The 25,307-nt window shown below is 40.7% G+C and overlaps 1 protein-coding gene across 1 annotated transcript in view; it reads right to left on the bottom strand.

The window, feature by feature from the left end:
* Positions 1–25,307, bottom strand: part of Greb1l (growth regulation by estrogen in breast cancer-like) — a 339,057-nt gene that overhangs the window by 58,479 nt on the left and 255,271 nt on the right. Inside the window, exons 9-11 of the mRNA XM_013503842.1 lie at positions 21,974–22,150; positions 19,540–19,659; positions 1,916–2,044 (exon numbers count right to left, since the gene is read on the bottom strand). Coding sequence (XP_013359296.1) covers positions 1,916–2,044; positions 19,540–19,659; positions 21,974–22,150 — 426 coding nt within the window. The remainder of the gene's footprint in view (positions 1–1,915; positions 2,045–19,539; positions 19,660–21,973; positions 22,151–25,307) is intronic.

Below are 25,307 nucleotides of genomic sequence, written 5' to 3'. Positions count from 1 at the left end.
TTCATTCTGCAAACGTGGCAGAATATTCTATTTCCTGGGTTTTGCTCATTGGATACATAAGGCGTCAGTTAATGTTCCTTTGTCTTCTGTGTTTCCAATAAACAAACAGAGATAGAGATTTGATCAAATTTGCATTCTTTTTCTGGTAAAAGGATCTCCTGGGTACTGTTGTATGCTCCTGCCATGAGCCGCATAACGACCAGTTTTCTCTTTTCTTATGATATTAAGAGTGATTAGAAGCAGGTATGGTGGCACATGTCTGTAATCCCAGCACTAGGGAGGCTGAGGCAGGAAGATTGTTGCAAATTCGAGATCAGCCTGAGCTACAAAGAAAGCTTAAGGCCAGCCTGAACTGCAGAGTGAGACCTTGTCTCAAAAAGACCAAAAAAAAAAAAAAAAGAAAAAAACAAAAACACAAAAAAAGGAATGATTTGAGGGTTAAAGAATTGTCAGCCTAATCCTTGCATTATGAAGTTGATCATCCCTTCCTCTGAAGGCTTTATTAACCAGGATGCTTACTGACATTATTTCATTGACTTGTTTAATGCTGTGAAAATTGAATCCAGTTTGTTCAAGTCTGTAACCCAACCAGAGGTGGGTCCTGCAAGAGTCATTAGGCTGGGGTAAGAACAAGGGTGGGTGCGTAAATTATGATGCCCAAATGCTGAGTTTCCAAAAAAGATAGGCTCCCTTCCTCCTCACCTTTCTGTCTCCATTCCTTCTCCCTGAACACCGGACTTCTGTAGGATTCATCCTGTGCTCAGTCTGAACCCCCTCCCATGTCTCTCCTTGGCTAACAGTATTGACCCTGATGATTTAACTATATGGTAGAGGCGCAGCTCTAATCAGTCCCGGTTTCCCACCATGGCAAATGACATGATTGTGAACAGCTCCCTGGATGTCTCTGGGATAAACCGGACTCCGCCTGTCTGCACGATCTCCCAGGGAGCCTGCTCCTCCTTCCACGGTCCCTGTGTTGGATGCCGAAAACGTTACCCAGCCAGATGGACATCCGCTGACACCCCTTCTCCTCCACACCGCTGTTGGTCAGTCGGTCAGGTCCTGTTGGTCTGACCTCTTGGTGGCTCTCCAGTTTGTCTCCTCCTCTCCAACCTATTCCTCCTCGTTTCTCACTGAGATGCTGAAACGACCTCCAGCGAGCTCCCTCCCTCTCGGATTCACACACATGCCGCCACGGTGATCCAGCACGCGTTCAAACCAGACCGCTGCCATCTTCCTCCCCGAAAGTTAGAGTAAAGCCCGCGCTTCTTAGCTTCACGCCCACGCTCTCCGCAGCTCCCCACTCGCTCATCCCCTGCCGCCCCCTGCATCCGACATTTTATGATTCCAACGAGCCCCAGAGCAGGGAGCCCTGGCACACACCATGCTTTTTTCCCCGCTTTCCTTTCCCTCCTTTTTCTTTTGACCTTTTTCCCTGCTCATCCTTGAACTGTAAATGCCTTTCCTCCACTCTTCTGTTGGGTGCCTGACTTGTTACTGTTGAAGACCAAACTCCTCCAAAAACTCGCTCCTCTACTCCAGGAAATGTTGGGGACTGAAGATCCCTCGATAGAGGTCTGTCTCCCTCAGTACACTGCGAGGATACTTGGGATCCTTCTCTGCATTATGCCTTGCTTTGATATCCTACATACTGGTTTTAGGCTATTTGTCTTTATACCCTAAAATCCCGAACATTTTCTATTTGCTTTGTAGTGCTAGTCATAGCAGCTGCCCAAACATGTTATTTGAACGGGCTCAGCTGCGGTATCTCTTCGGTGTGGCAAATGTGATTCTGACTCTCTCGTTTGGCACAGAGAAAACGCAAAGCTTTGTACACTCTTACGTGATGACAGACGTCACAAACATCTTTCACAAATCATGTTTTTACCCAAAAACTGTAAGTAAGGAAAATTACCTGTGGCAAAAGTCTTCCCTATAGTCTGCAAAGATAAAGCCAGGGGTTTCACAATATTCTTATTCCGGGTCAGGTCTTGAGCGCCACTTAAGTTGATTGCAGAATTAGCTGGACTGAGAACTGGTGAATCTTTAAAAAGAGAGAGAGAAAATGAGTAACCACACCGTGGACGTGGGAAAGAAGCTCCCTTAATGAAGGTGAGTTGAGAACAAGCAGATCGTTCAGATTTCAGTTCTCTCCTTAAACTAGTCTGACATCTTAGAAAGGTGAACCTCTCTGTATTCAGGTTTGATGGTTTATTTAACACGCTTTAGAAGTTACTATGTGCTGGGTGCTATTCTAAGTATTTCAAATGCATTATTTCACTCAATCGCTATAACAACTCTGTGAAGTAGTAATAGTAGTAAATAATAGTAATAGAAGTAGTAAAGTATTACTACTTCACAGAGTAGTAAGTAGTCACGGGTAGCAGTAGTCATTACCTTCGTCAAAATCAAGGGACCTGTCATCAGGATATGTTCCCCATCAAAACTCTCTACACAGCCTTCACAAACCACATTTTAATGAGATATGCTTATCTCTATAAATTTTTAATTCAAGAAGTATCATACAAACAGACATTGCAATCTAGGAGAAAATATTTTCTCTGAAAGTTGCTTTAATTGTCTTAATAAACTGGAATTAATTTATCACAGTATCAGGTACATCCAAAAGAAAGCCTCTGTTTGGTTTCAGAAAATAATTCAGCACGGGAGAACCACATGCTATTTCAGAGAGAGGCTATGGCAAAGGCATAAACTCAAGCCAAGACAGACACAGTGGTGCCCTCCTGTGTGATCCCAGCTACTCAGGAGGCTAAGGCAGGAAGATCACAAATTCAGACCTAGCCTGGGCAACTCAGCCACACCTTGTCTTAAAATGAAAAACAGAAAGTGCTGAGGACGTGGCCCAGTGGTAGGGTGCGCTTTCCTAGTACGTGCAAGGTCCAGAGTTCAAGCCCTAGTACTGCGCACGCGAGTGAGCACACACGCCTCACGCCAATAGAAGTTTTCCTTACTGAATAAGAGGCCCCAAGTCTCTGAATGTGCTCTGGCTCAAAAGCTGGGTCAGTTCATGACAGGAAAGTGTTCAAAGGGTCTGTTTAAACTCTGAGAGCCTGAAAAGCCAATTGCTTTCAAGAGCAAATACCATGGTGCTATTTAGAAGTTACCTACACAATTATTTTTTATACCACAGCCTGATACCTGATTCATCAAGTCAGTGCTGCTCATAAGAATGCAAAAGAATGAAACGGTCCCCTGTTGGCTTGGGACGGTTACTCTCAGGGCCTGGGCTAATCATCAGGGAGCGGGTCTCAGGTCCACCGGAAGAACAGGGGCTCACAGGCACACACGTCACACAGCTGCAGGAAGCACGAGGCAGCCCACACTTCTCACGTCTCCCCACAGCCTTCGAGGGCAGAAGCCCCAGGGAAGCGTGCTGGGCCGGCGCAGAGGTTAGCCACTGTGTTTCAGGCCACAGGCCCACATCGTCTGCAGCGAGACTGGTAGCTTACTACCTAGTTTATCGCTGCAATTTCACCATGTTCCTAACAAACAGTGAAGGTAAACACAGGCAAACTCTTCGACAAATTATGAAGAACAGTAATTCACTTTTTCAAATCAATTAATTCAACTGAGGACAGACAGCTTATGGATAAGCTTAATAAGAGAGGTATATGACTACATGAGAGAACTTTGTATTAGTTTAAACACAGTATCTTACACTGATGGAATAATCACCATGTGTCGGTGATTTTGCAGCTGGGTGACAGATCCATAGTTCTGGTGATGGTTCATTACATTATTCTGTTTTTTTATGTTTGAAAATTTCATATTAAAATTGTTTAAAATAACATATATTTCTGAAGGTCATGAAAATAGACCTGAACAAATGTGAGGAAATAAAATGTTCTGAGCAAGAGTACTCAAATGGTAAAAAGATGCCAATGAGCATGTTAATTTATAAATTTAATGTGGTCCGAAGAAAATACCAACAGTTTTAGATATTATTAAAATTTCTATTAGGATTATTAGAATGTCATAACTAGGCAAACATATAATGTTGATATATAGAAATATAAAGACAAGAATAGCTAAAAGTATTCTGAAAAATAAGAGAAAGGAGGAGAGGTTCAAATGCTGATATATTTAAAAGGTTCCTTGAATAAAACACTGTGGTGTTGATAGATTAGTATATACACAAAATAGTGGAACAAAAAAAAAGCAGGAAATAGATGTCAATACACATGAGAATTTAGTATAAGAAAAATATAGCAGCTCAAATCAGCAATGAAGACGACCCATTCAATACACTTTGTTGAGACAATTATGTATAGAGAAAAACAAAGTTGCTCAAGGAAAATCAGATATCATTTTAAGATAAATTAAAACTAAACACAACCTGTGACATGCCTCTAAAGACATACAGTCACCCCTCATTATCTGTGGGAAAGCGGCTCCAGGACCCTAGGAGAAATCAAAATCTGCAGGTATTTAATTCTCTTATACAAACAAAGTAGTCTGTACATCGAACTGGCACACATCCTCCCTTACACAAATCTTCTCTAGACTGTTTATAATACAGCGTAACACAATGTAACACAACGTAAATAGTGGTTAAACCCTGTTGTTCAGAGAATAACAACAAGAAGAAAGTCTGTACATATTCAGTATGAATGCAATTTTTTTCCTTTTTTTTTTTTTTGTGAGACAGATCTTGCTATGTAGTGAAGGCTGGCCTTGAACTTGCTTATGTAGCCCAGGCTGGCCTTGAACTCATGGTGATCCTCCTGGCTCAGCCTCCCGAGTGCTGGGATTACAGGCGTGAGCCACCATGCCTGGCTTTTTCCAAAATTTTTTTTTTTTTTTTTCCTCCGGTACCGGGAACCGAACTCACGACCTTGCGCTTGCCAGGCAGGCACTTTGCCGCTGAGCTAAATCCCCAGCCCCTCCAAATATTTTTGATTGGTAGTTGGTTGAATCTGTGGATGCAGAGCGTGCAGCTGTGGATGTGTAACTGTGGCCACCGAGGGCAAACTGGACCTGAGGGAAGTGTATGGCTGTCCATACCTATATTACAAAAAGAAGAAAGGCCTCAAAACAGAGAGCAAACTGAATCCACAGCAAGCAGAAATGAATGAAAATAACAGAGCAGAAATGAATATGAAACACTTGTGAAAATCAATAGACTAAAAGTTTGTTCTTTGAGTGGTACATTTTTAATTCTTTTAATTCTTCCTTTAATTCTATTCTTTTTTTTTTTTTTTTTTTTTTTTTTGAGACAGAGTCTCGCTATGCAGTTCAGGCTGGCCTTGAGCTCACTTTGTAGCCGAGGCTGGTCTTGAACTCGCAACGATCCTCCTGCCTCAGCCTCCCGAGTGCTGGGATTACAGGCATGCACCACCACGCCCGGCTCCTCTTCCTTTAATTCTAGAATGATGGGGGAAGGGGAGATATATATACAGGGAGGAGAGAGGGAGAGAGAAGTTACTAGAATCAAGAGTGAGAGAGGTGGCGTCACCAGCAACCCTAAAGAAGAAAGGAATCACAAGAGAACGCTGTGAGCGGAGCTGTGCCATCGTCGGGCGGGACTGCGCCTCCCGGAGCTCCTGTGTTGGGACTCTGAACCCCAGCACCTTAGACGTGGCTGGACCTGGAGACGGGGCCGCTCAGCAGGTGATCAAGGTGAAAGGAGGCCACCCAGTGGGGGCCTGGCCCTACAGGACTAGTGTCCTTATAAGAAGAGGAGGAGGAGACACCACAGATGCCCATGAACAGACGCAAGGCCGCGCGAGGGCACACCGGAAAGGGGGCCATCTGTGCAGCCCTGCCAGCATCTCGGCTTTGACCTCGAGCCTCTCAGGCTGCGAGAAGATAAAATTCTCATCCGTGTTGTTACGGCAGCTCTGGCAAACTAACGGCCACCAGCGTAGGTAACTTCAATTAGATAATCAGACTTGAAAGGGACGAATTTCTAGAGCAGATTCAGAGCTGATTCATGAAGAGATATAAAATATAAATATACTTACAACAAGAGACTGAATTAGTTAAATAAAAAACCAAATCCTCAACTCTCTTCAAAGGAAAACCAAGGCACAGAAGACTTCCTTCGAGAACTCTAGTGTTAACGAAGTAACAACACTTCCTCACAAACTCTTCCAAAAAGTAGGAGAGAACAGAGTATTTCTCAAGTCATCTTACGCAGTCAGCAGTACCCCTATATTGAAACCAGGGGAAGAGCGCAAAAGACAAGCAACCTACAGAGCACAGTTTGTAAAACTTATGAATAAAAAATTCTCAGCGAAATACTAGCAAATAGAATCCAGCAGCACATAAAAAGGCTTGTATGTCTCATGGCCAAGGGAGATTCGCACCAGGGACATAAGGTTGTTTAACACAGAAACGCCATCAATGTAGCGCACTAGGCTGGCGGGATAAAGGACAAAACCACACGATCATCTCAAAAGACACGGATAAAGAACTGACAAAATTGAACTCTGTATTGTGATAAAAACACTCAACAAACGAATAGATAGGATTGTTTTCACTTTGACAAAAGGCATCCAGGAAAAAGCCACTGCTAATGTGACACGCAATGGTAAAACACTACATGCTTTATGATCAAAGCATGATCTGAAGGAAGATCAGACGTCCAGTCTTGCCACTTCTATCTGATATTGTACAGAAGTTTCTATCTAAGGTAATTAGGAAGTAAATAAAATAAAATAAAAGGTGTTCAAGCTGGTAGGAAGACCATGTCTAGAAGTGGCAGGACCAGGTCTGTGTGTACGTAGAGTGTATGTATGTACAGTGGCCAGGAAGTAGAAAGTGAAAGATCCAGGGAGGGAGATAAATCCTTCCAGGTCACATCGCAGCGCCCCGCTTCTAACCGGCCCCACCTCGAAGGGCACATGCGCAGCTGAACGCGTTAATGTTGAACCCGCTGATGAGTACAGCACCCCCATGATTCAAGCACACTCCGGAAGCCCTGCCTCTAGTAGATGGGAGTTGGGGGACACTCGAGTCTAAACAATAATGGTACGAAAAGCCATTTGACGGCACACTCTTAATGGGAGAATTGTATGCCATATGAATCATCTCTCAAACTATTACTTAAAAACACTAATTATTATTACTTAAAAACACTAATAGTAAAATTATAAAGCAGGGAAAGTATTTTAAACTAGTAACGCAGATAATTCTGTTACACACTTCCATCACCAGAAACCAGTATGGAGGAAAAAACCCAGCACTGTGTCGGGGTGCCCTAAATCACATTCTCACTGGTCCGCCTTTGATTTCAGCAGGGGCTCCCATGGAGAGGGCTGTGTGAGCTCCGACTCCCGGAACAGTCTCCTACCTTAGGTTCACGTCCTTCCCTTCTTCTCTCCCTCCCCTTCTTTTCTGGTACTGGGAACTGAACACGGGGCCTTCATACTTGAGTTGCACCCAAAATTTTTAAAATTTTGAGGATTGCTGAGGGTTCAAGACCTGCCTGGACTACAATGTGAGCTCAAGACCAGCCTGAACTGCACAGTAAGACTCTGTCTTAAAAGACAAAAAACCAAAACCAAACCAAAACAAAAAAACCCTGAAATGTAGAACAGTGCATACAAACAAGTGAATATTAGAATCTGTATTGTGCTTGATCGAATAGATCCAAAGAAAATCTAGAAATGTAGAAAATCTAGAAAGATGCATAAGAAACTAATTATAGTGATGGCCTGTTGTCAGGGGTGGGCATGTGGAAACTGGTGGCGTGGAGGACAGCCCCACCGGACACATATCCGAAGGAATTACATATGTAATTATGGTGTTTTACCATAATAAAACCTCATTAATGTTTTACCGCTACACACCAATATACACATGCACATAGGTGCTTTTGAAAAAGTAATGTTTCAAAGGAGCGGAATAAATGACGTTTTAAAAATAAGAATAGAAAATGACTACATGTAGACTACATCTGGTATCAGAAGTACATCCTAAATACATAAAGCAAGTTGGGCCTGGTGGTGCACCAGCAGGAGTTCTGCCATGAATTTGAGGCCAGCCTGGGCTATCTAGTGAGTTTAAAACCAGCTTAAACTACATAGCAAAACCTTGTCTCAAAAAAATATATATATAGAATGTTTATGTGTTAGGTCATATACAGTGATTTTAAAAGGTAATTACATTCTAATAGAACTGCTTCTAGAAAGGTATCAATGATCTAATTTCCAAATCCAAGGGACATATTTCAGTCCCTACCATACTGAATTCTACTGCTTCCATTACTTAGTCAACAATTACTTTTTTTTTTGTTTGACCACTTGCTATGTGTCAAGAACCTTGCTAAGATCTATGGGTAAAATACAAGTAGTGTAGTTGTATGTTTATTCTGTACTAAAGAACAGTACTGTGCTCTCCTACCCTTATATTTATCTCAAGACAATTTGACCAGACTCAATGGTTTTATTTTTGAAAATTTATTTCATATCCTTTGTTCCCATTTATACTGATGCAAAGTGTATGACCACACATTATAGGAAAAACTCAGAAAGCTTTGAAAATCCAGTAAGTAAGGTCAGAGTGAACTCTCCAAAACGTCAGTCCTGTGTGTCATTCCCTAATCTTTACCAGCTCATGCAAGCTCCTCTTCTTGAATTCACTGTGTGTGGCGGCATTTGGATATTTAGCACTGAACGCTAGCAGTTTTGATTATTGGTGAGCAGCCGCAAATGTCCAAGGTGCGATTCCCCACAGTCTTGCTCAGACATGAATTTGAACCATGGGCCACGAGGCTGCAGTGCAGAACCTGGTGCTTGAACGGTGAGAAGCCGGCTTCTCAGCTTCCGTATTTCTCCACGGCCTCACACTCTCTACTAGCGAGTTCACGTCTACTTAAAGGGGACTCGGAGCTCTGGAGATGCACAAACTGGGGAAATTCCTTGAGCAAGTCACAGCTCTGCTCTCTATCTGGTAGCGGCTCTGATTTCCTGTTTCTCCCACTACCCCATGAGCTCCTTGAGGGCCTCCCAGCTCCCGGAACAATGACTGTCACACCACGGCTAATGAAATAAAATGAAAAAATGCCAAATAACCTCCTCCTCTCCTTCATGTACCAGCAATAGCAGTAAATCACTGTTAGCTCCGAGTCACTGGGATGTGAACGGAGGGGGTGGTTTCTAAATAAAGAAAGCCGATTAAATAATACACAGCATTGCTTCTTGGTTTTTGCTACTTACAACCTCTTCCTCCCCCAAACATTAACCCTACCTACACTCTGTTTTATGAACTGCAAAATGGTACCAAAAACTCACAGTAACAAGATGTTTAGCACAGCGGGTAGAACATAATATGTGTTCATCAAGTGCTTTGGTAAATCTTGTTAAAGATTTTCCAGATATTCAAGAACGTAAGTGTTCATGAGCTCTCTTTTTATCTTTGACCCTCTAGGGCAGAAGAGATTCTCAATAATTTGCTTTCATAGCAAATTATAAAACATAGGTGCTACAATAAGTTGCTTCTTTCCTAAGTTACACTGGACCTGTTTTCACATTCAGACTACAATTAGAGAAATGCCCTGCTAATATAGATAACGATATTTCTACGACTGCCATCTGAGGCTGCATTAGTTATTGTGTTAGCTATGTCTTACTTTAAGTTGAATGGCTAATTTAATAAAACCCAAACTCATTTCACTCTAAAGTTAATGTTGAATCAGATATCTTCTTGTTCTTATGCTCCTGATTTTTAAAAACAGTCTTATTGAGGTATAACTGACAAGCCAAACCTATTAAAGTATAACGAGGTAAGTCTTGACGTATGTGAAACCATCGTCACGGTCAAAACAGCACATTTACCTCCCGCGGATGTCCTCAGCCACTTCATTTCCTCCCTCCTCTGCCTGTCTTTCTACACCAACTTCAAGCCGTCACTCACCTGCTTTTTGTCACAATAGATCACTCTGCATTGTCTGAAGTTTAACACAAACAGAACTACACAGTATTACTGCTTTTTTTGGCCTAGCTTCTTTCACCCATGTTGTATTAACAGCTGTTTAGTGTTTCTTGACGAGTAGTAGTACACTACACGGATATACAACTGTCTACCTGCCTGCTGATAGCCATTTGAGTTATTTACAGTTTCTGGCTATCACAAAGAAAGCTGCTATGAACGTTATATAGAAGTAACATGTATGGACATGCATTTCCATTTCTCTTGGGTAAATACCTAGAGACGGGATGCAGGTAAAAAATTGAAGGTGTATGTTTAACTTTTTAAGAAACTGCCAAGCTCTTTATTAAGTAGCTTTATTATTTTAGGTTCTTAGTAGTGTATTGCTTTTTTTTGTACCGGGAATTGAACTCAGGATCTCACACTTTCCAGGCAGGTGCTGTGCCACTAAGCCATATCCCCAGCGTTTTTTTTTTTTTTTTTTTTTTTTTTTTTTTTTTTTTTTGAGACAGTGTCTCACTATGTAGCTCAGGGCTAACTTTGAACTCACTATGTAGCCCACGCGGGCCCTGAACTTTAGGCAGTCCTCCTGCCTCAGCCTCCCAAGTGCTGGGATGAAAGGTGTGCGCCACCGTGTCCGGCTTCTCAGGAGTCTATTAAGTTGCCACTTTCTTCACACTCTCCCGATGTTTGGTACATGAGTCTTTCAATTTTAAACCATTCTGTTAAGTGTAGTGAATGGTATATCATTGTTACTTTGATCTCCATTTCCCTAATGACTAGAGGTGCTGATCATCTTTTCAAAGTACTTAACTGTCATCTACATATCTTTTGCCTATTTTAAAAATTGGGTTATTTTCTTATTGTTCAGTTTGGGTTTTTTCCTTGTGCTGGAGACAGAACCTAGGGCCTGCTGCATACTAGACAAGTGCTCTACCACTGAGCTAATCTTTAGCTCCTTGTTGAGTTTTTAAAGGTTTTTCTTTATTTTAGATACAGTGCCTCTATGTGGTTTGAAAGGATTTTTTCCTAGACTGTGGTTTTTGTCTTTTCATTCTCTGAATAGAATTTTCTGAAGAGCAGAAATTTTTAATTTTAATGAAGTCTAACTTATCAATTTTTTTTTTATGGACTGTGCTTTTGATGTGGTAGCTAAGAAATCTTTGCCTAATCCAGGACACAGATATTTTTCCTGTTTTCTTCTATAAGTTTTAGGTTTTCAGGCCAGGAATATAGCTCAGTGGCACAAGTGCCTCCCTGGCAAGTGCAAGGTCCTGAGTTCAATTTCCAGTACCAAAAAAAAAAAAAAAGATCATATTAGTTTTAGGTTTTACATTTTGATTTATGGTCCATATGAGTTATGTTTTAATTCTAATCATGTATTTTTTTCTTTTGTCACTATATCATCGCACATAATTTTTATATGTGGTATCAGCTATGGGTCAAAGTTCATGTTTTTGTGTATGGTTTTCCAATTGTTCTAGCACTATTTGTTGAATGATCTATCCATTCTTCCCTACACTGTCTTTATGCCTTCATTAAAAAGTTAGAGGTACTTAGGGGTGTGGGTTTATTTCTAGACTTCCTTTTCTATTTTTCCCATTCTGTTTCATTAATTTACTTATGTGTCTTTATACTGGTACAATATTGGTTTATTATAGCTTTCTATTAATTCTTGAATCAGGCAGAGTTAGTCTTCCAACTTTCTTTTTTTTTTTTTTTTTGGTTTTTCTCTGGTACCGGGAACCGAACTCACGACCTTGCACTTGCCAGGCAGGCGCTTTGCCGCTGAGCTAAATCCCCAGCCCCTTCCAACTTTCTTTTTCAGAATTGTTTTAGCTATTTTAAGTCCTGTGCATTTATACATGAGGTTTAGATTGCTGTCCAATACAGAGAACTTTTTGTTTTGGTTCATGAACTATTTACAAATATCTTATTGGTTTCCAAATATTTAGGGATTTTTCCAGAGAACTTTCTGTTATTGTTTTCTGATTTAATTCTATTTTAGGCAAAGAATATGCTTTGTATGATCTGAATCCTTTTAAATATATTAATACTTGTTTTATGGCCCATAAATATCATGTTTGTTTGTTTGTTTGTTTATTTACTTAGGTTTTTTTGAGACAGGGTTTCACTACGTAGTTCAGACTGGCCTTGAACTCATTATGTAGCCCAAGCTGGCCTAGAATCCTCCTGCCTCAGCCTCTTGAGTGCTGGGATTATAGGCATGTGCCACTTTGTCTAGCTTCATGTTTATTTTGTTCTCTGTACATATCTTTTTTTCTCTGGCTTGGTGTGAACTGTAAGAGAACATTATTCTGCTGTTTGGAGTGGAATATTTTATAAATGTCACGTTAAATTGGTTGATAGTATTTTTCAAATATTCCCTATATTTTCATTGATCTTATGTCTACCTATTCTATCAGTTAATGAGGAACAGATACTGAAATACCTGACTGTAATAGATTTTTATGTTTTTAAAAATAATTCTGTTAGTTTTGCCTCATATATTTTAAAGCTCTGTCATTAGATATACAAGTTTTTAGGTTTATTGTGTCTTCTTTATCATTTGCCCCCCTGTATCATTATGAAATTAACTCATTAATCTCTGGTAATACTTTTTTCTCTGAAATCTATTTTTCTTTTTTTTTTTTTCTTTTTCTTTTTCTTTTCCTTTTTCTTTTTTTTTGTACCGGGAATCAAACTCACAACCTTGCGCTTGCCAGGCAGGCACTGTGCTGCTGAGCTACATCTCCAGCTATTTTTCTTGATGTTAATTTAGCACTTAAATTTTCTTTTGACTAGTATTAGCATCATACTTTAAGAAATACTTTTGCCTTTAACTCATTTGTATCTGTATATTTTAATTGTATTTCATGTACACAAAATAGAATTAGGTCTTTTAAAAAATCGTATTTGATAATCTCTGCTTCTGAATTGGGTGTTTAGATCATTTACATTTAATGTGGTTCTTGATGTGGGTGAATCTGAATCTATCATAATGCTGTTTGTTTTCTACTTTTTCCATTGATTTTCTGTTCCCCTTTCCCTGTTTCAGCCTTCTTTTGGATTAACAAATATTTTTCACGATTACATTTTATTTCCTTTGTTGCTTATCAACTAAAGCTATTTTAGTAGTTGCTTTAGGATTTAAAGTACATATCTTAATTTATAGTAAAACTTCATACAGTGTCACACTTCACATATATGTCTAATATAAGAACACTACAACAACAACAAAAAAGAACATTACAACAGTATGTTTTCATACTTCTCCTTGTCTGTATGCTATTTTATGCATTTTACTTTTACATACATTATAAATCTCATTAAGTTAATTGTCATTATATTGGTACAATTGTCAATTATCCTTTAAATAGAATGAAATACTGTGAAAATTGTATATACTTTCCTATGTGGTCATTATCTCTAGTAGTTTTCGTGCTTTGATAGATTAAAAACTTGCTAAGAATGGGCCTGGCATTATGAACTTCCTAGACGCAAACAGACCGTGGAGCAGCCCATGTCTGTCAGGCGTAGTCACGGCTGTGCTGCCGTGTGCTTCCTGTACAGCCGGATAGTGTACAGTAGTACAGCACAGTCAGGAACTTACTGTATTTCTGTGTATGTTTGGTTTTTTATGCTTTATATTGTATATTTGCATCAAGGGTGCATAGGACTTACTTTGTTGGACTTACCAATGAACCCAACTTACAAACGTTCTGGGATGGAACTCATTCAGAAGTTGGACACTTACTGTAATTGTGAAATGAGTGTCAGATATTTTTTTCTACTCTTATAAATTTTTCTATTCTTATAAATATCCTTAAACTTGGTTTGGCATCCATTTAAATTATTCAGAAACTAGTTGGATAGAAAAAGCACTTCAATATTATTTCATTTCTATGACACTAAAAAAAGGCAAAACCCAAACTATTTTTGGGGTACACACACAGCACAGTGGTCACCTCTGAGCACAGGGAGTGGAGGGAAGAGGGCAGGGAAGAGAAGAAGGGTTACTGACTGCTGGCACTGTTCTGTCTTCCTTTAGGGTTTTGCTTTTATATCTTTAGGTGGGATGGGAGCAGTACTTGGTCTAAGACTAACTGTTCTTCAGTACTGAAGCGGACCTCACTAAGTGCTCTACTCACTGCATGGTGGATTATACAGTCTTCCTGCCTGGCTGCTGGGAACAGCTGCTGCTCTTGACCCTGTGGGAATGCTGGGCAGTTTCCTTTAGTCCCTGTGGACGAGACTTTTACAGGCTGAAGTGGTTTCTTCACATATAGGTATCACTTCCTTCTACTCATCTCCAGGGACCTGCTGGCTCCACCACTCTTCCTGCCCGCATCGTGGTCGGGGAGCCCTCCGAAGCCAGCAAGCTGCGGCTGCGGAACGGCTCACCTCATCTCCCACCTCGGAGATCACCGTCTTTCAGGGCCTGATGTGCGGTGTCTTGAATCCTGTTTCTCATGGAGTTCTGTGTGGTACTTTTTGTTGTTGTTTCAGGTGGGAGGGTAAAGGAAGTCCCTTCTTCCCAAAAAGTGAATGTTGAGTTGATGCCCTCTGCCCTTCCTGCGCTTGCTCTTCTCCGGAAACTGGAGATGCGGGAGCATTTTACAGAGCCCCCGGCCTGGGAAATATCCACCTTTGCATCCCTGTTTCCTATTACCCCGTCATTGTTCACAAAATTGTTCAGGAGAGAACAAGGGAATTTGAATTCTACTTTTGTCACTTTCTTGCTTTATTTTGAACTTAACCCACAAGCTAGATGCCCTGTGTTCCTACACACGCAGAGAATACTGAAGAAAAATTGGTAAAGTGTAGCTGTTTCCTACTGATCTATATGGTACTTTTGGCTTAATTCTGAGAAGCTCTGAATGTTTAACCTATGAAAGATACAAAAATTCAAAACCTGAAACAAATACACTAAAATAACACTTCTCCCTTAAACCATTGTTTTTTTCATTTAGTACATACCTTAACCACATTACCTTTTGCCACGTCAGAACAAAAGAGTTTTAATATTAATTTTCTTAACAGAATTATTTCCTGAGAGGGCTGCACAGTGCTCATAATGGTCTGTTTTAGCACTTTATCATGTGTGGATGCCATGGTTTATTCAACTATTTCTGTACTAAGTTGCTTCTCCTTTTTAGTTAATATAAAAGGATATCTTGCCTCTCCTTTTGGGTTATGTTCTTGGCTAGCCTTCCAAGGGAGATTACCAGAGCAAAAGGGTATAAATATTTTTAATGTTCTCATTACACACTGCCAAACTGCTTTCTTAAGAGGTCACATCACTGTTCACCTTCACCAGCCTAAGTGTGTCCGATTTACCATGTCCTTGTCAGCACTGCGTATTATCACTTTGAGTGTTTTGGCTAATATAATCGGCGACAATGACTTTTCACTGTTATGACTTACAGTTTTCCTCTGTCTACAAAGAGGGCCATTCTTCCTCGCACTTGCCAAATACTTGCGTTTCTCTTTCGCAAGAGAAATCTCCAAGTGCGTTCATGGTGTTCAGCTTCCCCTCCTGCCCCAGAGGGAGGCAATTATTGGTTTTCTTCCTTTTCCTTCCCTCCCATTCATTCATCCATCAAATATTTACTGAGCCTCTTTGATACGCCAGGCATTACACAAGGCTCTAGGGTTGCACTGGACAGAACAAGACACAGCCCTGGACCACAATATGAAGTTAGAAGGGGGAAATCTGCCAGCCGGAGTGTTACCACATTTGGAAAAAGGAGAATGTTTAGGTAAATCATTACATGAATATTCATGAGGAACCAATTTGGAAGAAGAACTTTTGATCACCTGGACCTCAGCATCCAAAGGAGAACAAATCTAAAGAGGACAGATATGAACACAGCTACATGGCAGGGACAGTTAAATAATACTTTCTGATAAAAACCACCTTCTAAACTGCTGTCGCTGGGTGTAGAGAAGTGATAAGTTGTGTGAGCAAAGCAGGTCTGGGTTGGACGCAGCACATCACGGAACGCTGTGACACAGAAGCAGCACAAACGCTCTATACTCTTGGAAGTCAGTGAAAGGAGGCCAAGAGGGAACAGGGACAGAAATGCATTGGGCACTTCCAGTTCCACTTAGGGTTGTTCCGACCCCTCCTGTCCACGTCAGCCATGCGGTGCCGCACTGCAGCCCTGCCCTGCCAGTGTACAGCTGCTAACCGCCACCATGAGGTGAGCAGCTTTGCTCCACCACACACTTCCCACCACGATGTTCAGCCGTACCACACACCCCAAAGCCGCAGAGCCAGCTGGCCATGGACTGAACCCTCTGAAACTGTAAAGGCCAAAGTAAGCTTCTCCGCGTTAGTTGATTATCTCAGGTGTTTGTCAGGTAACAGAAAGCCAACTGATACAGCCACCATCTAAGTCAAGAGAAAGAACAGAAACAAAACACTTCCCACATCTAGCAGCCTCCCTTCTCCCCTCCCTCCCATCCCATCTTCCTCCCTGTGCCTAGAGGTAGTCACTGTGTCATGTATACACCCTGACATAGATCTGCCTTTTTAAAAATATCATCATAGAGATGAAACAATATTGGACCAAGCCTTTCATGACTTTTATGGCTCACCACCATGACTTGTAAGATTCAGCTATAGTGCTAGATGCAGTAGTTGTTCATTTGCAGTGCTATATGGTATTTCATTACATAAATATATTCATTTTTATTCTCCATTCTACTATTGGACATCTGAGCTGTTTTCAGTGTGTGAGGAACACTGCTACAAATAGTGTTGTACGTATCTATCTCTTGGCCCATGTTTTGATTAGACTGTTTGTTATCTTATTATTGGATTACAACTGTTTATATATATTCTAGACACTGATGCTTTATTAGATTTGTGTTTTACAGATATTTCCCCCATCTGTTGTTTATCTTAGTGGTGTCATGTGAAATGTAAAATTTTTGAATTTTGATGAGGACCATTTTATCAATTTTTCATAAATTAATCCTTATATTTATGTATTTCTGAGAAGCGCAACTCACTGAAAACAGTCTGGTCAATAATGGCCTGGGACAATTACATAGCCACATGTGAAAAGACGAGCACAGAGCTAGGGGTGGAGACGCATGCCTGGAACCCCAGAACTCTGGGAGGCTGAGACAGAGTGTAAGTTCGAGCCCAGGCTGGGCAACTTAGTGACTTAGGGAGACCAAAAGATAAAAAATAAAATCAACATTAAAAAATAAAAAAGGACTGGGGTGTAACTCCAGTGAGAAGGACTCTGGTTCAATTCTCAGTTCCGGGGGATTAAAAACAAAGGTGAACGTAGACTCTCACTTACACCGTACACAAAAATTAACGCAAAATGGCCCACAGACTTAAACTTCAACAGTAAAGCCTTTAGAAGAAAACATGGAAATTTTCAAAATCTTGGGGTAAGAAATTTCTTTTTCATCTACTCTTGAATCCTTTTCTGATTAAACACAATGTGTGTGTATACGGCATGTGTAGATAATGTAGGGAGATGTAGACATAGCCCCTTTCAGTCAAAACGAGAACTTATTTCACTGGGATTGGTTATACGCTGCAGATTAAGATCAAGGAAAAAATCTCATAGAAAGCTGAATCTTAATCTATGAGTTTGAATTTTATGTTTTATGCTAATATAAAATTCTTATAGCCTACTGCATTTAACATGTGTTAGAAGAAATTACCGAAGCCTCTATAAACATAAATTCATCAGTGTGAAAGTATTAGATAGAAAGCCTTACTTCCGAAGGTATTTGCTCCTAGTAGCTTTCCTGGATTGCACCTAAAATTGTTAGTAACTAATCTCCTGGTTAAACCGCCTCTCCCACCCTACTAGGGAATGCACAGGAACACTGGACTAACGCTCGGCCTCTTGTGCTCACTGGAGACATTTAGTGACCTTCTCCCTCCCTTGCCTGTGTCTCATCATGGAACTGGGGATTCTTTTGCTAATGCCAAAATCTTTGCAAAATCTGGATTTTCTCTTTCAGAATAAAACTTGTTTTCAAAAACATATTGCCCGGTATAGTTAAATTATTTTATTGCTTACTGGCATTTTAATATCTTTGCATGATTTTCAGGTACACCTTGTTATTTATACATCCACCTTTCCCTCATAGGAAAAGAAACATGCTTTATTGTTTTTTAATCCCTTCTCTGAGTGGTTTTAAAATCACTAGACCCTGCTTTATAGCATCTGATAAGGTTCTTAGAACATAATAAACACTTGATATATTTTTGTTGGAGAGAAGTAAATATTAATTTTTAATACTGTAGTTTTAAAGTTCCATTTGATTAGACTCAAGGTCCAGTGTCAGATAACATACCACTGAATACATCAAATTACTAAAATAATATTCTAGCAAAGACATGTAGGTTTGTCACTAATGCAATGCAGGCTAATCTTTCAATGTCAAGAGCTAAACGTCACCTTTTTGCTTTCTTGAATACCCGGTGACATGATGTTCTCTTATTTATTCTAAGGAGAAATGTTCTCTCCTCTTAGGTCGTAGGTTCTGCCTCTCTCCTGCACAGTGTGACAGTTGGACCTTTTTATTCGAGACTGAGGGCGAGCATGGGCACACATAGCAAGACGTGCTCCAGGGAAAATTAGCCTTAATATCTTTGCATTGTTGCTAACATATTCTAATAATCATTTCCATCTCAAAAAATGCAGGAATGATTTACTCACTCATCACAAGTTCACACGGATTTGAAAGGGGAATCTAAGTAGCGTATAGAGAGCCTTCCTTCTAACTTCTTGCGGTTGAATGGACATTGGCAGAACACACATGCTGTGAAGTTTAGCACTTCACATAAAAATGAAAAACTCTTTTAAAATACTGTACTTTCCTTCTTGCCTACAATCCAACTGCACCATTTCTGAGTGATTTTCTCCAATACTATCTGCAGGGATCTTTCTGGTTACCACTCCCCAGCCTTCAGCAACCTGGAGTCATGCAGGTCTCACTTGGAGACTTATCCTGACCACAGGGCCTAGGCCAGTGCTTTCCACAGCAAGAATTTTTAGAAGCCTTGGACTCGTAGCTAATCACTCACCTTAAGAGTTGCCGCTCTGTTGATCCCACCCTGATATTGTAACTTTTCAGGCCCTAAGACTTTATCTGGTTATTTACAACCAAGCCCCTATCTTGCACCGTTAGAAAAGAGATCCTGGAGTCTTCCACTGTGATCCGAAATCCCTCCTTGGGACCCTGTGTTGTATTCCGCTGGGTGCACGACTCCCCACAATGTTCTGCAGGTTTGTGTAGACTCCCCTGGGATGCCAGTCTTCATAGTGTGTCCAGTACATGCCCCTGACAGCTGTGACATCTGGATTCCACTTACTGTGTACTGTCAGACACCCCTAGAATCACGTCTATGCTTGAGCTACATTTCTAACCAAATGTCAGTTCCTTTCTCTATCCTTTGCCTAACACTGGCGGGATGGCTGGGACATGAGTCCTGGTCATGTACAGATTGACCTAAATGCTGACCTCTAATTCTAATACTCAAGTAACTTAAGTAATACCTTCATTTAAAAAATACTTCTACTCCAACTGGCCAACAGTAAGCTTAAAGATGTCTCACTAAGTATACATCTGCTGGTTGAAATGCCAAAAGAAAATACAGCATACCTGTCTGAGTGAATCCTGCTTTGTATCCATTAGTTGTCCCATTTTCTGGGGTGACGGTTGATACTGAAGAGTTTGGTTTGATAGAGTGGCAAGTAGTAGAGGATTGTCGGCTTCTACATTCTGGAAAGGGGTAAAAATTGTGTTAGATGAAGGCATGGCTCTTCAGTATAAACAGGTGATAGAGACACAAATTGCTCCTGCTTACGTGGTAGCTACTACTGTAGCGGAGATCCCCAGCCCCAAAGGCTGGTTCCAAGAAAATGCTCATCCTCAGGAATGGTTGTCATGCTTGGAAGGAAAAACACAGCCAGACCCTAGTTCCTCACAGACTAGTTCCCGGGGGGACAACACTCATGCAGTCAGTGGAGTGGAGCTAGTTCAAGATGAAGGCTAAAGTATCAATAATTTATAAAACCCAAAAAGCTTTAGAAGTACTAATTAATCTTCTGCCTAGGATTTACAGTATTTAAAAGTAGGGCAGGAACCTAGAGTCTGTCTAGGCTACCTTTGACCTTTTCTACTCAACATTAATTTATGTCCAGACACAGAAGTAAAGAAAAATCGACAGAAGAAAAAGAGAAATACTCAAATTATTATTATTCTAAGTTCTTAAAAAAGAAATACATGGACAATATTCAAACTGATTACTGATTGTGCAATTCCAAGCTTCATATTAAGGATCTTGCTATGTAATTCAAGCTGGCCTCGAACTCACTATGTAGCCCAGGCTGGCCTCAAACTTTTAGCAATCTTCTGGCCTCAGCCTCCTGAGGGCTAGAATCCCAGGCATGCACCACCACGCCTGGGTAAGCTTCATATTAAGTATCTAATATTAGTGGGACTCTGGTAGGACACCTCAACAGTACTCTGCATTGATTCAGATAGATAGCAAATACTATGACAGCCTGTGGGACTGTAAGTTCCAACCAAATTATTGCATAGTAGTTTCAGAAAGTAGCACACAAAATAGGAATAGAAATGGTTGTATATGACAAAGTTAACTTACAGAATACTTTAGAGGGCTTCCAAGTTGATAGGATACACATAAAAGGTAAACTCTGATTTCTCAAGTGTCTACCTGTGACCTTCTATAAAAAGATATTGTACTTTGGCCACCAGGCCTATTTCCACATTATGAGCATTATGTGCATATATGCATTTTGATATTGTATATTTTACATGTGCATATAAGCATATACAGTTCCAGTTCTAAACTGCTACTGCTATAAATCTGAAGCTTCTTTAACAAATGCTATTCTTCAATAGAAAGATGAATTCTCATTGAGCACTAAAGAGTTAAAGATATCTTAATGAATACACTTGCCAAAAAATAAAGTTAGATGGTACAGACATAACACCTACTCTACTTTACTGTTCAGAATTTATTAGGATAAAGAGTGATCTATAATTCACAGTGTTTATGACTCAGTAACTGGAAGCTTTAAATTTTGATGACACCCAGCTTGGAACATGTAGCTATTTCGTAAGGCATCACACAACTGCACTGCAAATGCGACCAAGAATAATTATGGTGAAAGGTTCAGAGACAATTCTGTTATAGTAATTGGGATTTATTATGCTATTTTTCATGGTCAGGCAAAAGTCTTATAGAGGCAACAAACAGAAACATTACAGACAATTATTCTGTGGGGAAAAATCTCAGTATCTAAGAAACTACTCAATAGAATAAGGACTGGGTACTCTATTGCATTAGAACAATGCTAGAACCTATAGCAATTCCTCTCAAACACATGAAGATGTCAAGTTTCAACTAGATTTTTTCTTACTTTTTTTTCAGCACTGGGGATTTCAGTACTGAGGATTTCAGTATTGGGGAGGCTTCAGGGCCTCCACACTGAGGTACCTCCCCAGCTCTTTTTCCTTTGTCTTTTTTTTTTTTTAATTTTGAGACAGGGTTTTACTACTTCACCAAGTTGCTCAGGCTGGGCTTGAACTTACGATCAACTGGATTCATTTTTCCAGATAGTGTAGTTAAGTTGTTCCAAATTAAAATAAAAAGTTTGCCAATCTAATAGTACATTTCCCCAGGAACTATGAAGACTGCATTGTTTATTCTAAGTATGCTGTGGTCCGATTAAAATAGAAAAACGCAGATGCCTGAGAATTACCAAAGAATTTAAGTAAAGTAGAAAGAGCCTCGGCCACGTTGAGGTCCTACCTAAATGACGGGAGAGCTGGAAAGGGCCCACGTCGCCCCCAGGAACTACACTGATTTCCTGGAGGCATCACTTCCCTAAACCGTGAATCTTGTATAAACAATGAGGCGCAAATCCAGTAACCTACCTGAGGGGCTTTGCGTTTTCCGAAGGCCTTGTGAACTTGAGCTATTTATCCGTATCGCACCTGAACTCTGAACCGGGTAAGGTTTCCTAGGTCCCCATACCCTCCCCACTCCTTCCTGGAAGGTGATTACCTTTCCAGCAGATAAGCGGCCCCTTGGACAGCACACCCTGGGAGGTTCTGACTAGGTAGTACTTTAAGTGCTTCTGCTTCTTGGGCTGGGTGGTGAGCTTCAAGTTAATGTGGTTGGAAAATTCCGTGAAATACCGAAATCCTCTTTCTCCGCAGCCGATACAGTTTCCAGAAAACCCTGAAATGAGGAATCCAATGTTACTGGTGGCCTTGTAAGGCGATTTTTTTTTTTTTTTTTTTGGCTGTACTGGGAATTGAACCTAGAGCCTTGCACATGCTAAGCAAGTGTTCTACCACTCCAGCCATTATTATATTTTATTCTGAGGATCTTGCTATGTTGCCCTTGAACTTGAGACCCTCCTACCTCAGTCTCTCAAGTTGCTGGTACCACTATGCAAGTTTCTGGGCATAGTACCACTATGTCCAGCTGATACAATACTTTTTATGCAAAAACACCACAGAAATATTCACATCTCTTGACTTAGTAATGTCACATTTTAAGGGAAGTAATTCAAAGTGAAAAAACAGGTACAAAAATTTTTTAGCAGAGTTGTAACAGTGGACAGTGAAATAATTGAAATGTTGCTCTAAAGGATAATGACCAAGACCAGGCCGGACGGCATCCTAAGAGGGTCTATGGAGTACACGTAATAAACTTCAAGTGCTGGTCCTCGAGTCGTGCGTTACTTCGCCCCCACGCACTCCTCTCTCGAGAACCGGCCTCTGCCTGCCCACCCTGTGAACCTGCCTCTTCAGCCACAGCAATTTCTGACCCAGCTGGGGACACACAGAGTCTGTCTTGTGGAATTGTGAAATAAGCAAAAAGTCAGCCGGATGGTAGAGGACTCTGGATGGGTAAGGCTTTGTAAAATTGGGGCCTGGACCGGGGCTGTGTCAGCCACACACAAGCCGAGGTGTGGGGGGAACACCCTGGGCGCCGGGAAGAGGAAGCGGGTGCCCAGCGGCGGGCCTCCCCGGACAGGGACGCCAACTCAGGGCACTGCCCACCTCAGTGTCTGCGAGACCCAGCTACGCTTTCTGACACGAGCTCCGTGGACTCCCGCTGCCTTTCTGTTCAGCCTCTCTCTACTCACGTTAGCTCTTTCTTCCTTCAGCTCTAACATCTGCACAATTCCTGACTCAGACTAATCAAAATAAAGCTTCCAGACACCTCACTGGAGCAGGGGACGCCGGAAGAGGAAATGCAGGAAGCTGGGGAACGAGAAGCCAGGCTTTTCTGTATTGAAAACGAACTTTTCAGTTCCTCTTAGTACACAAATGACGAGGCAGGCAAGTAAGTGAGCTGCTTCAGTTGTGTCTGATGAGGATACAACATGAATGGGACAAAAGTTGCAAATAAGCTTGGCTTGGTGGTGCACCCCTATAATTGCAACACTCTGGGAGGCTGAGACAAGAAGATCACAAGTTCAAGCACAGCCTGAATAACTTGGCAAGACCCTCTCTCAAAATAAAAAAAAAAAAAAAAACAGGCTGTGATGTAGGTCAATGCAAAAACCCTAGTTTTAATCCCCAAGTATTGCAAAGAGAAGATAAGAAAAGCATTCCATACTGCATAAAGATAATATATAATCTATACAGAAATAACTAACTGAGAGTAAGTTCACTGATGATCCTCTTTCAAACCCCTAAACCAACCTGGTATATGAGTAACAAGGTTGAGGAGAAAAGACAAAGGCCACACAGGTTAAAGAGAATATCTCCCAGTATTCGCATCTTAGCAGGCTGACAATCAATTCAAAGCATGCATAAATGAGACGTCCAAAGTATTATCATCTTTCAACAATTATTTATTGAGCACCTACCTACATGCCAGGCATTTTTCCAAATACTAGGGGAAAAGTGGTGAGTAAGAGATAATCAAAACTTCTGGTTAATTATGTAGAAATTTATAGTTTATTATTGTCACTTTATAGACTTATGAACATTAATGTAAATTTATAAATGACTTAAAATATATTCAGGGATGGGTTGTATTTGAGAGTACTCGGCCACTTTCCAGTAAATTGAAGTTATAGGCCCAGAAGTTGTCAATGACCGCCTTGTTCACAAAGTTTCTAAAGACACCCTTCCATCCAGCCAGTGAACCAATATGTATATATTACCCCATGCCAGGCTGTTTCAGGTACCAGCTTGCAGCACGGAGCAAAGCAGGCACAGCTCCTCTCTCCATGGAACTTACATTCTGGTGTGATCACCGAGTGCCGACGGAGAATTGCCTGATCTGTGAGGCAGCTGAAATAACTAAGGACAGTGCTCAAAGTTGGTACGGAAAACACTAGTATAAGAATTAGAACAAACGAACTACTTGGTTTTATCTTTTTCTCCATGCATATTCTCTGAGATGAAAAGCAAGAGTCTGAGGACAAACAAAGCCAAGGATCTGGAAAACCCAGCAGAAAAACCATCACATTAAAAATGATGGTTAACGTACGCGGCAACCCACTCGGGACCCCTCCTGTCTCTCAGGAGCTATTCCTAGTCCTCTCTCCTATTCCCCAATAAACCTTCCCTGTTCTTCATCTCCTTAAAAAAATGAAACACTCAGAACACTACTGCAGTTCACTGTGAATACCTGGTGTGTCTTCAGCGTATGTTCAAGGGAGATTTTCATCTGCTCAAAGTTCTTGCTATCATTAGTAATAAAAAAAAATACTACCACTTATAGCTGAATCACCTTTCTAGTTTTTCTGGCAATCAACTCTTCCAATTGCATGGTAGATTTGGGGTAGATGCATTGCCAACTGGATCAATATATTTCTAAATCAATTCCCCCACAGTCTTTGGAATCTGCATAATTTATATAAAAATTTAGACAAATTGATATTGGAGTCTACAGGGAATCTAGAATATCTGAATCTCAAAAAACTTCCCTATCTTAATGCATGCTAAAATTATTCATCATAAGTAAGAAATGTTGGATGAACGTTAACTTCTTGACATAAGAGTACTAATCCTGTAAAAATCTCAGCAATGTGGTCATTTAAGAAACATTATCTACCATATTGCTATTTTATTGCATTTTCCCATGGAGAAGCAGCTAAAGACAGTAGGACAGGTTCCAAGTCTATACAGGTATTGAATAAATCCAATAGCAGAATAGCTACAATTAAAAGAGCAACTTTCCAGGTATGGTGGCACATACCTGTAATCCCAGCACTTGGGAGGCTGAGGCAGGAGGATCACTGTAATTCCAGGGTAGCCTTGGCTGAGGCAGGAGGATCACTATAATTCTAGGCTAGCCTTGACTACATAGTAAATTCAAGGTCAGCCTGAACTACATAGAAAGACCCTGTCTCAAAAAAAAAAAAAAAAAA

This window comes from Chinchilla lanigera, unplaced genomic scaffold (assembly GCF_000276665.1).
Source record: "Chinchilla lanigera isolate Chin_1 unplaced genomic scaffold, ChiLan1.0 scaffold00001, whole genome shotgun sequence".
Classification (NCBI taxonomy): Eukaryota; Metazoa; Chordata; class Mammalia; order Rodentia; family Chinchillidae; genus Chinchilla; species Chinchilla lanigera.
This window is presented reverse-complemented; position numbering and strand designations above follow the sequence as displayed.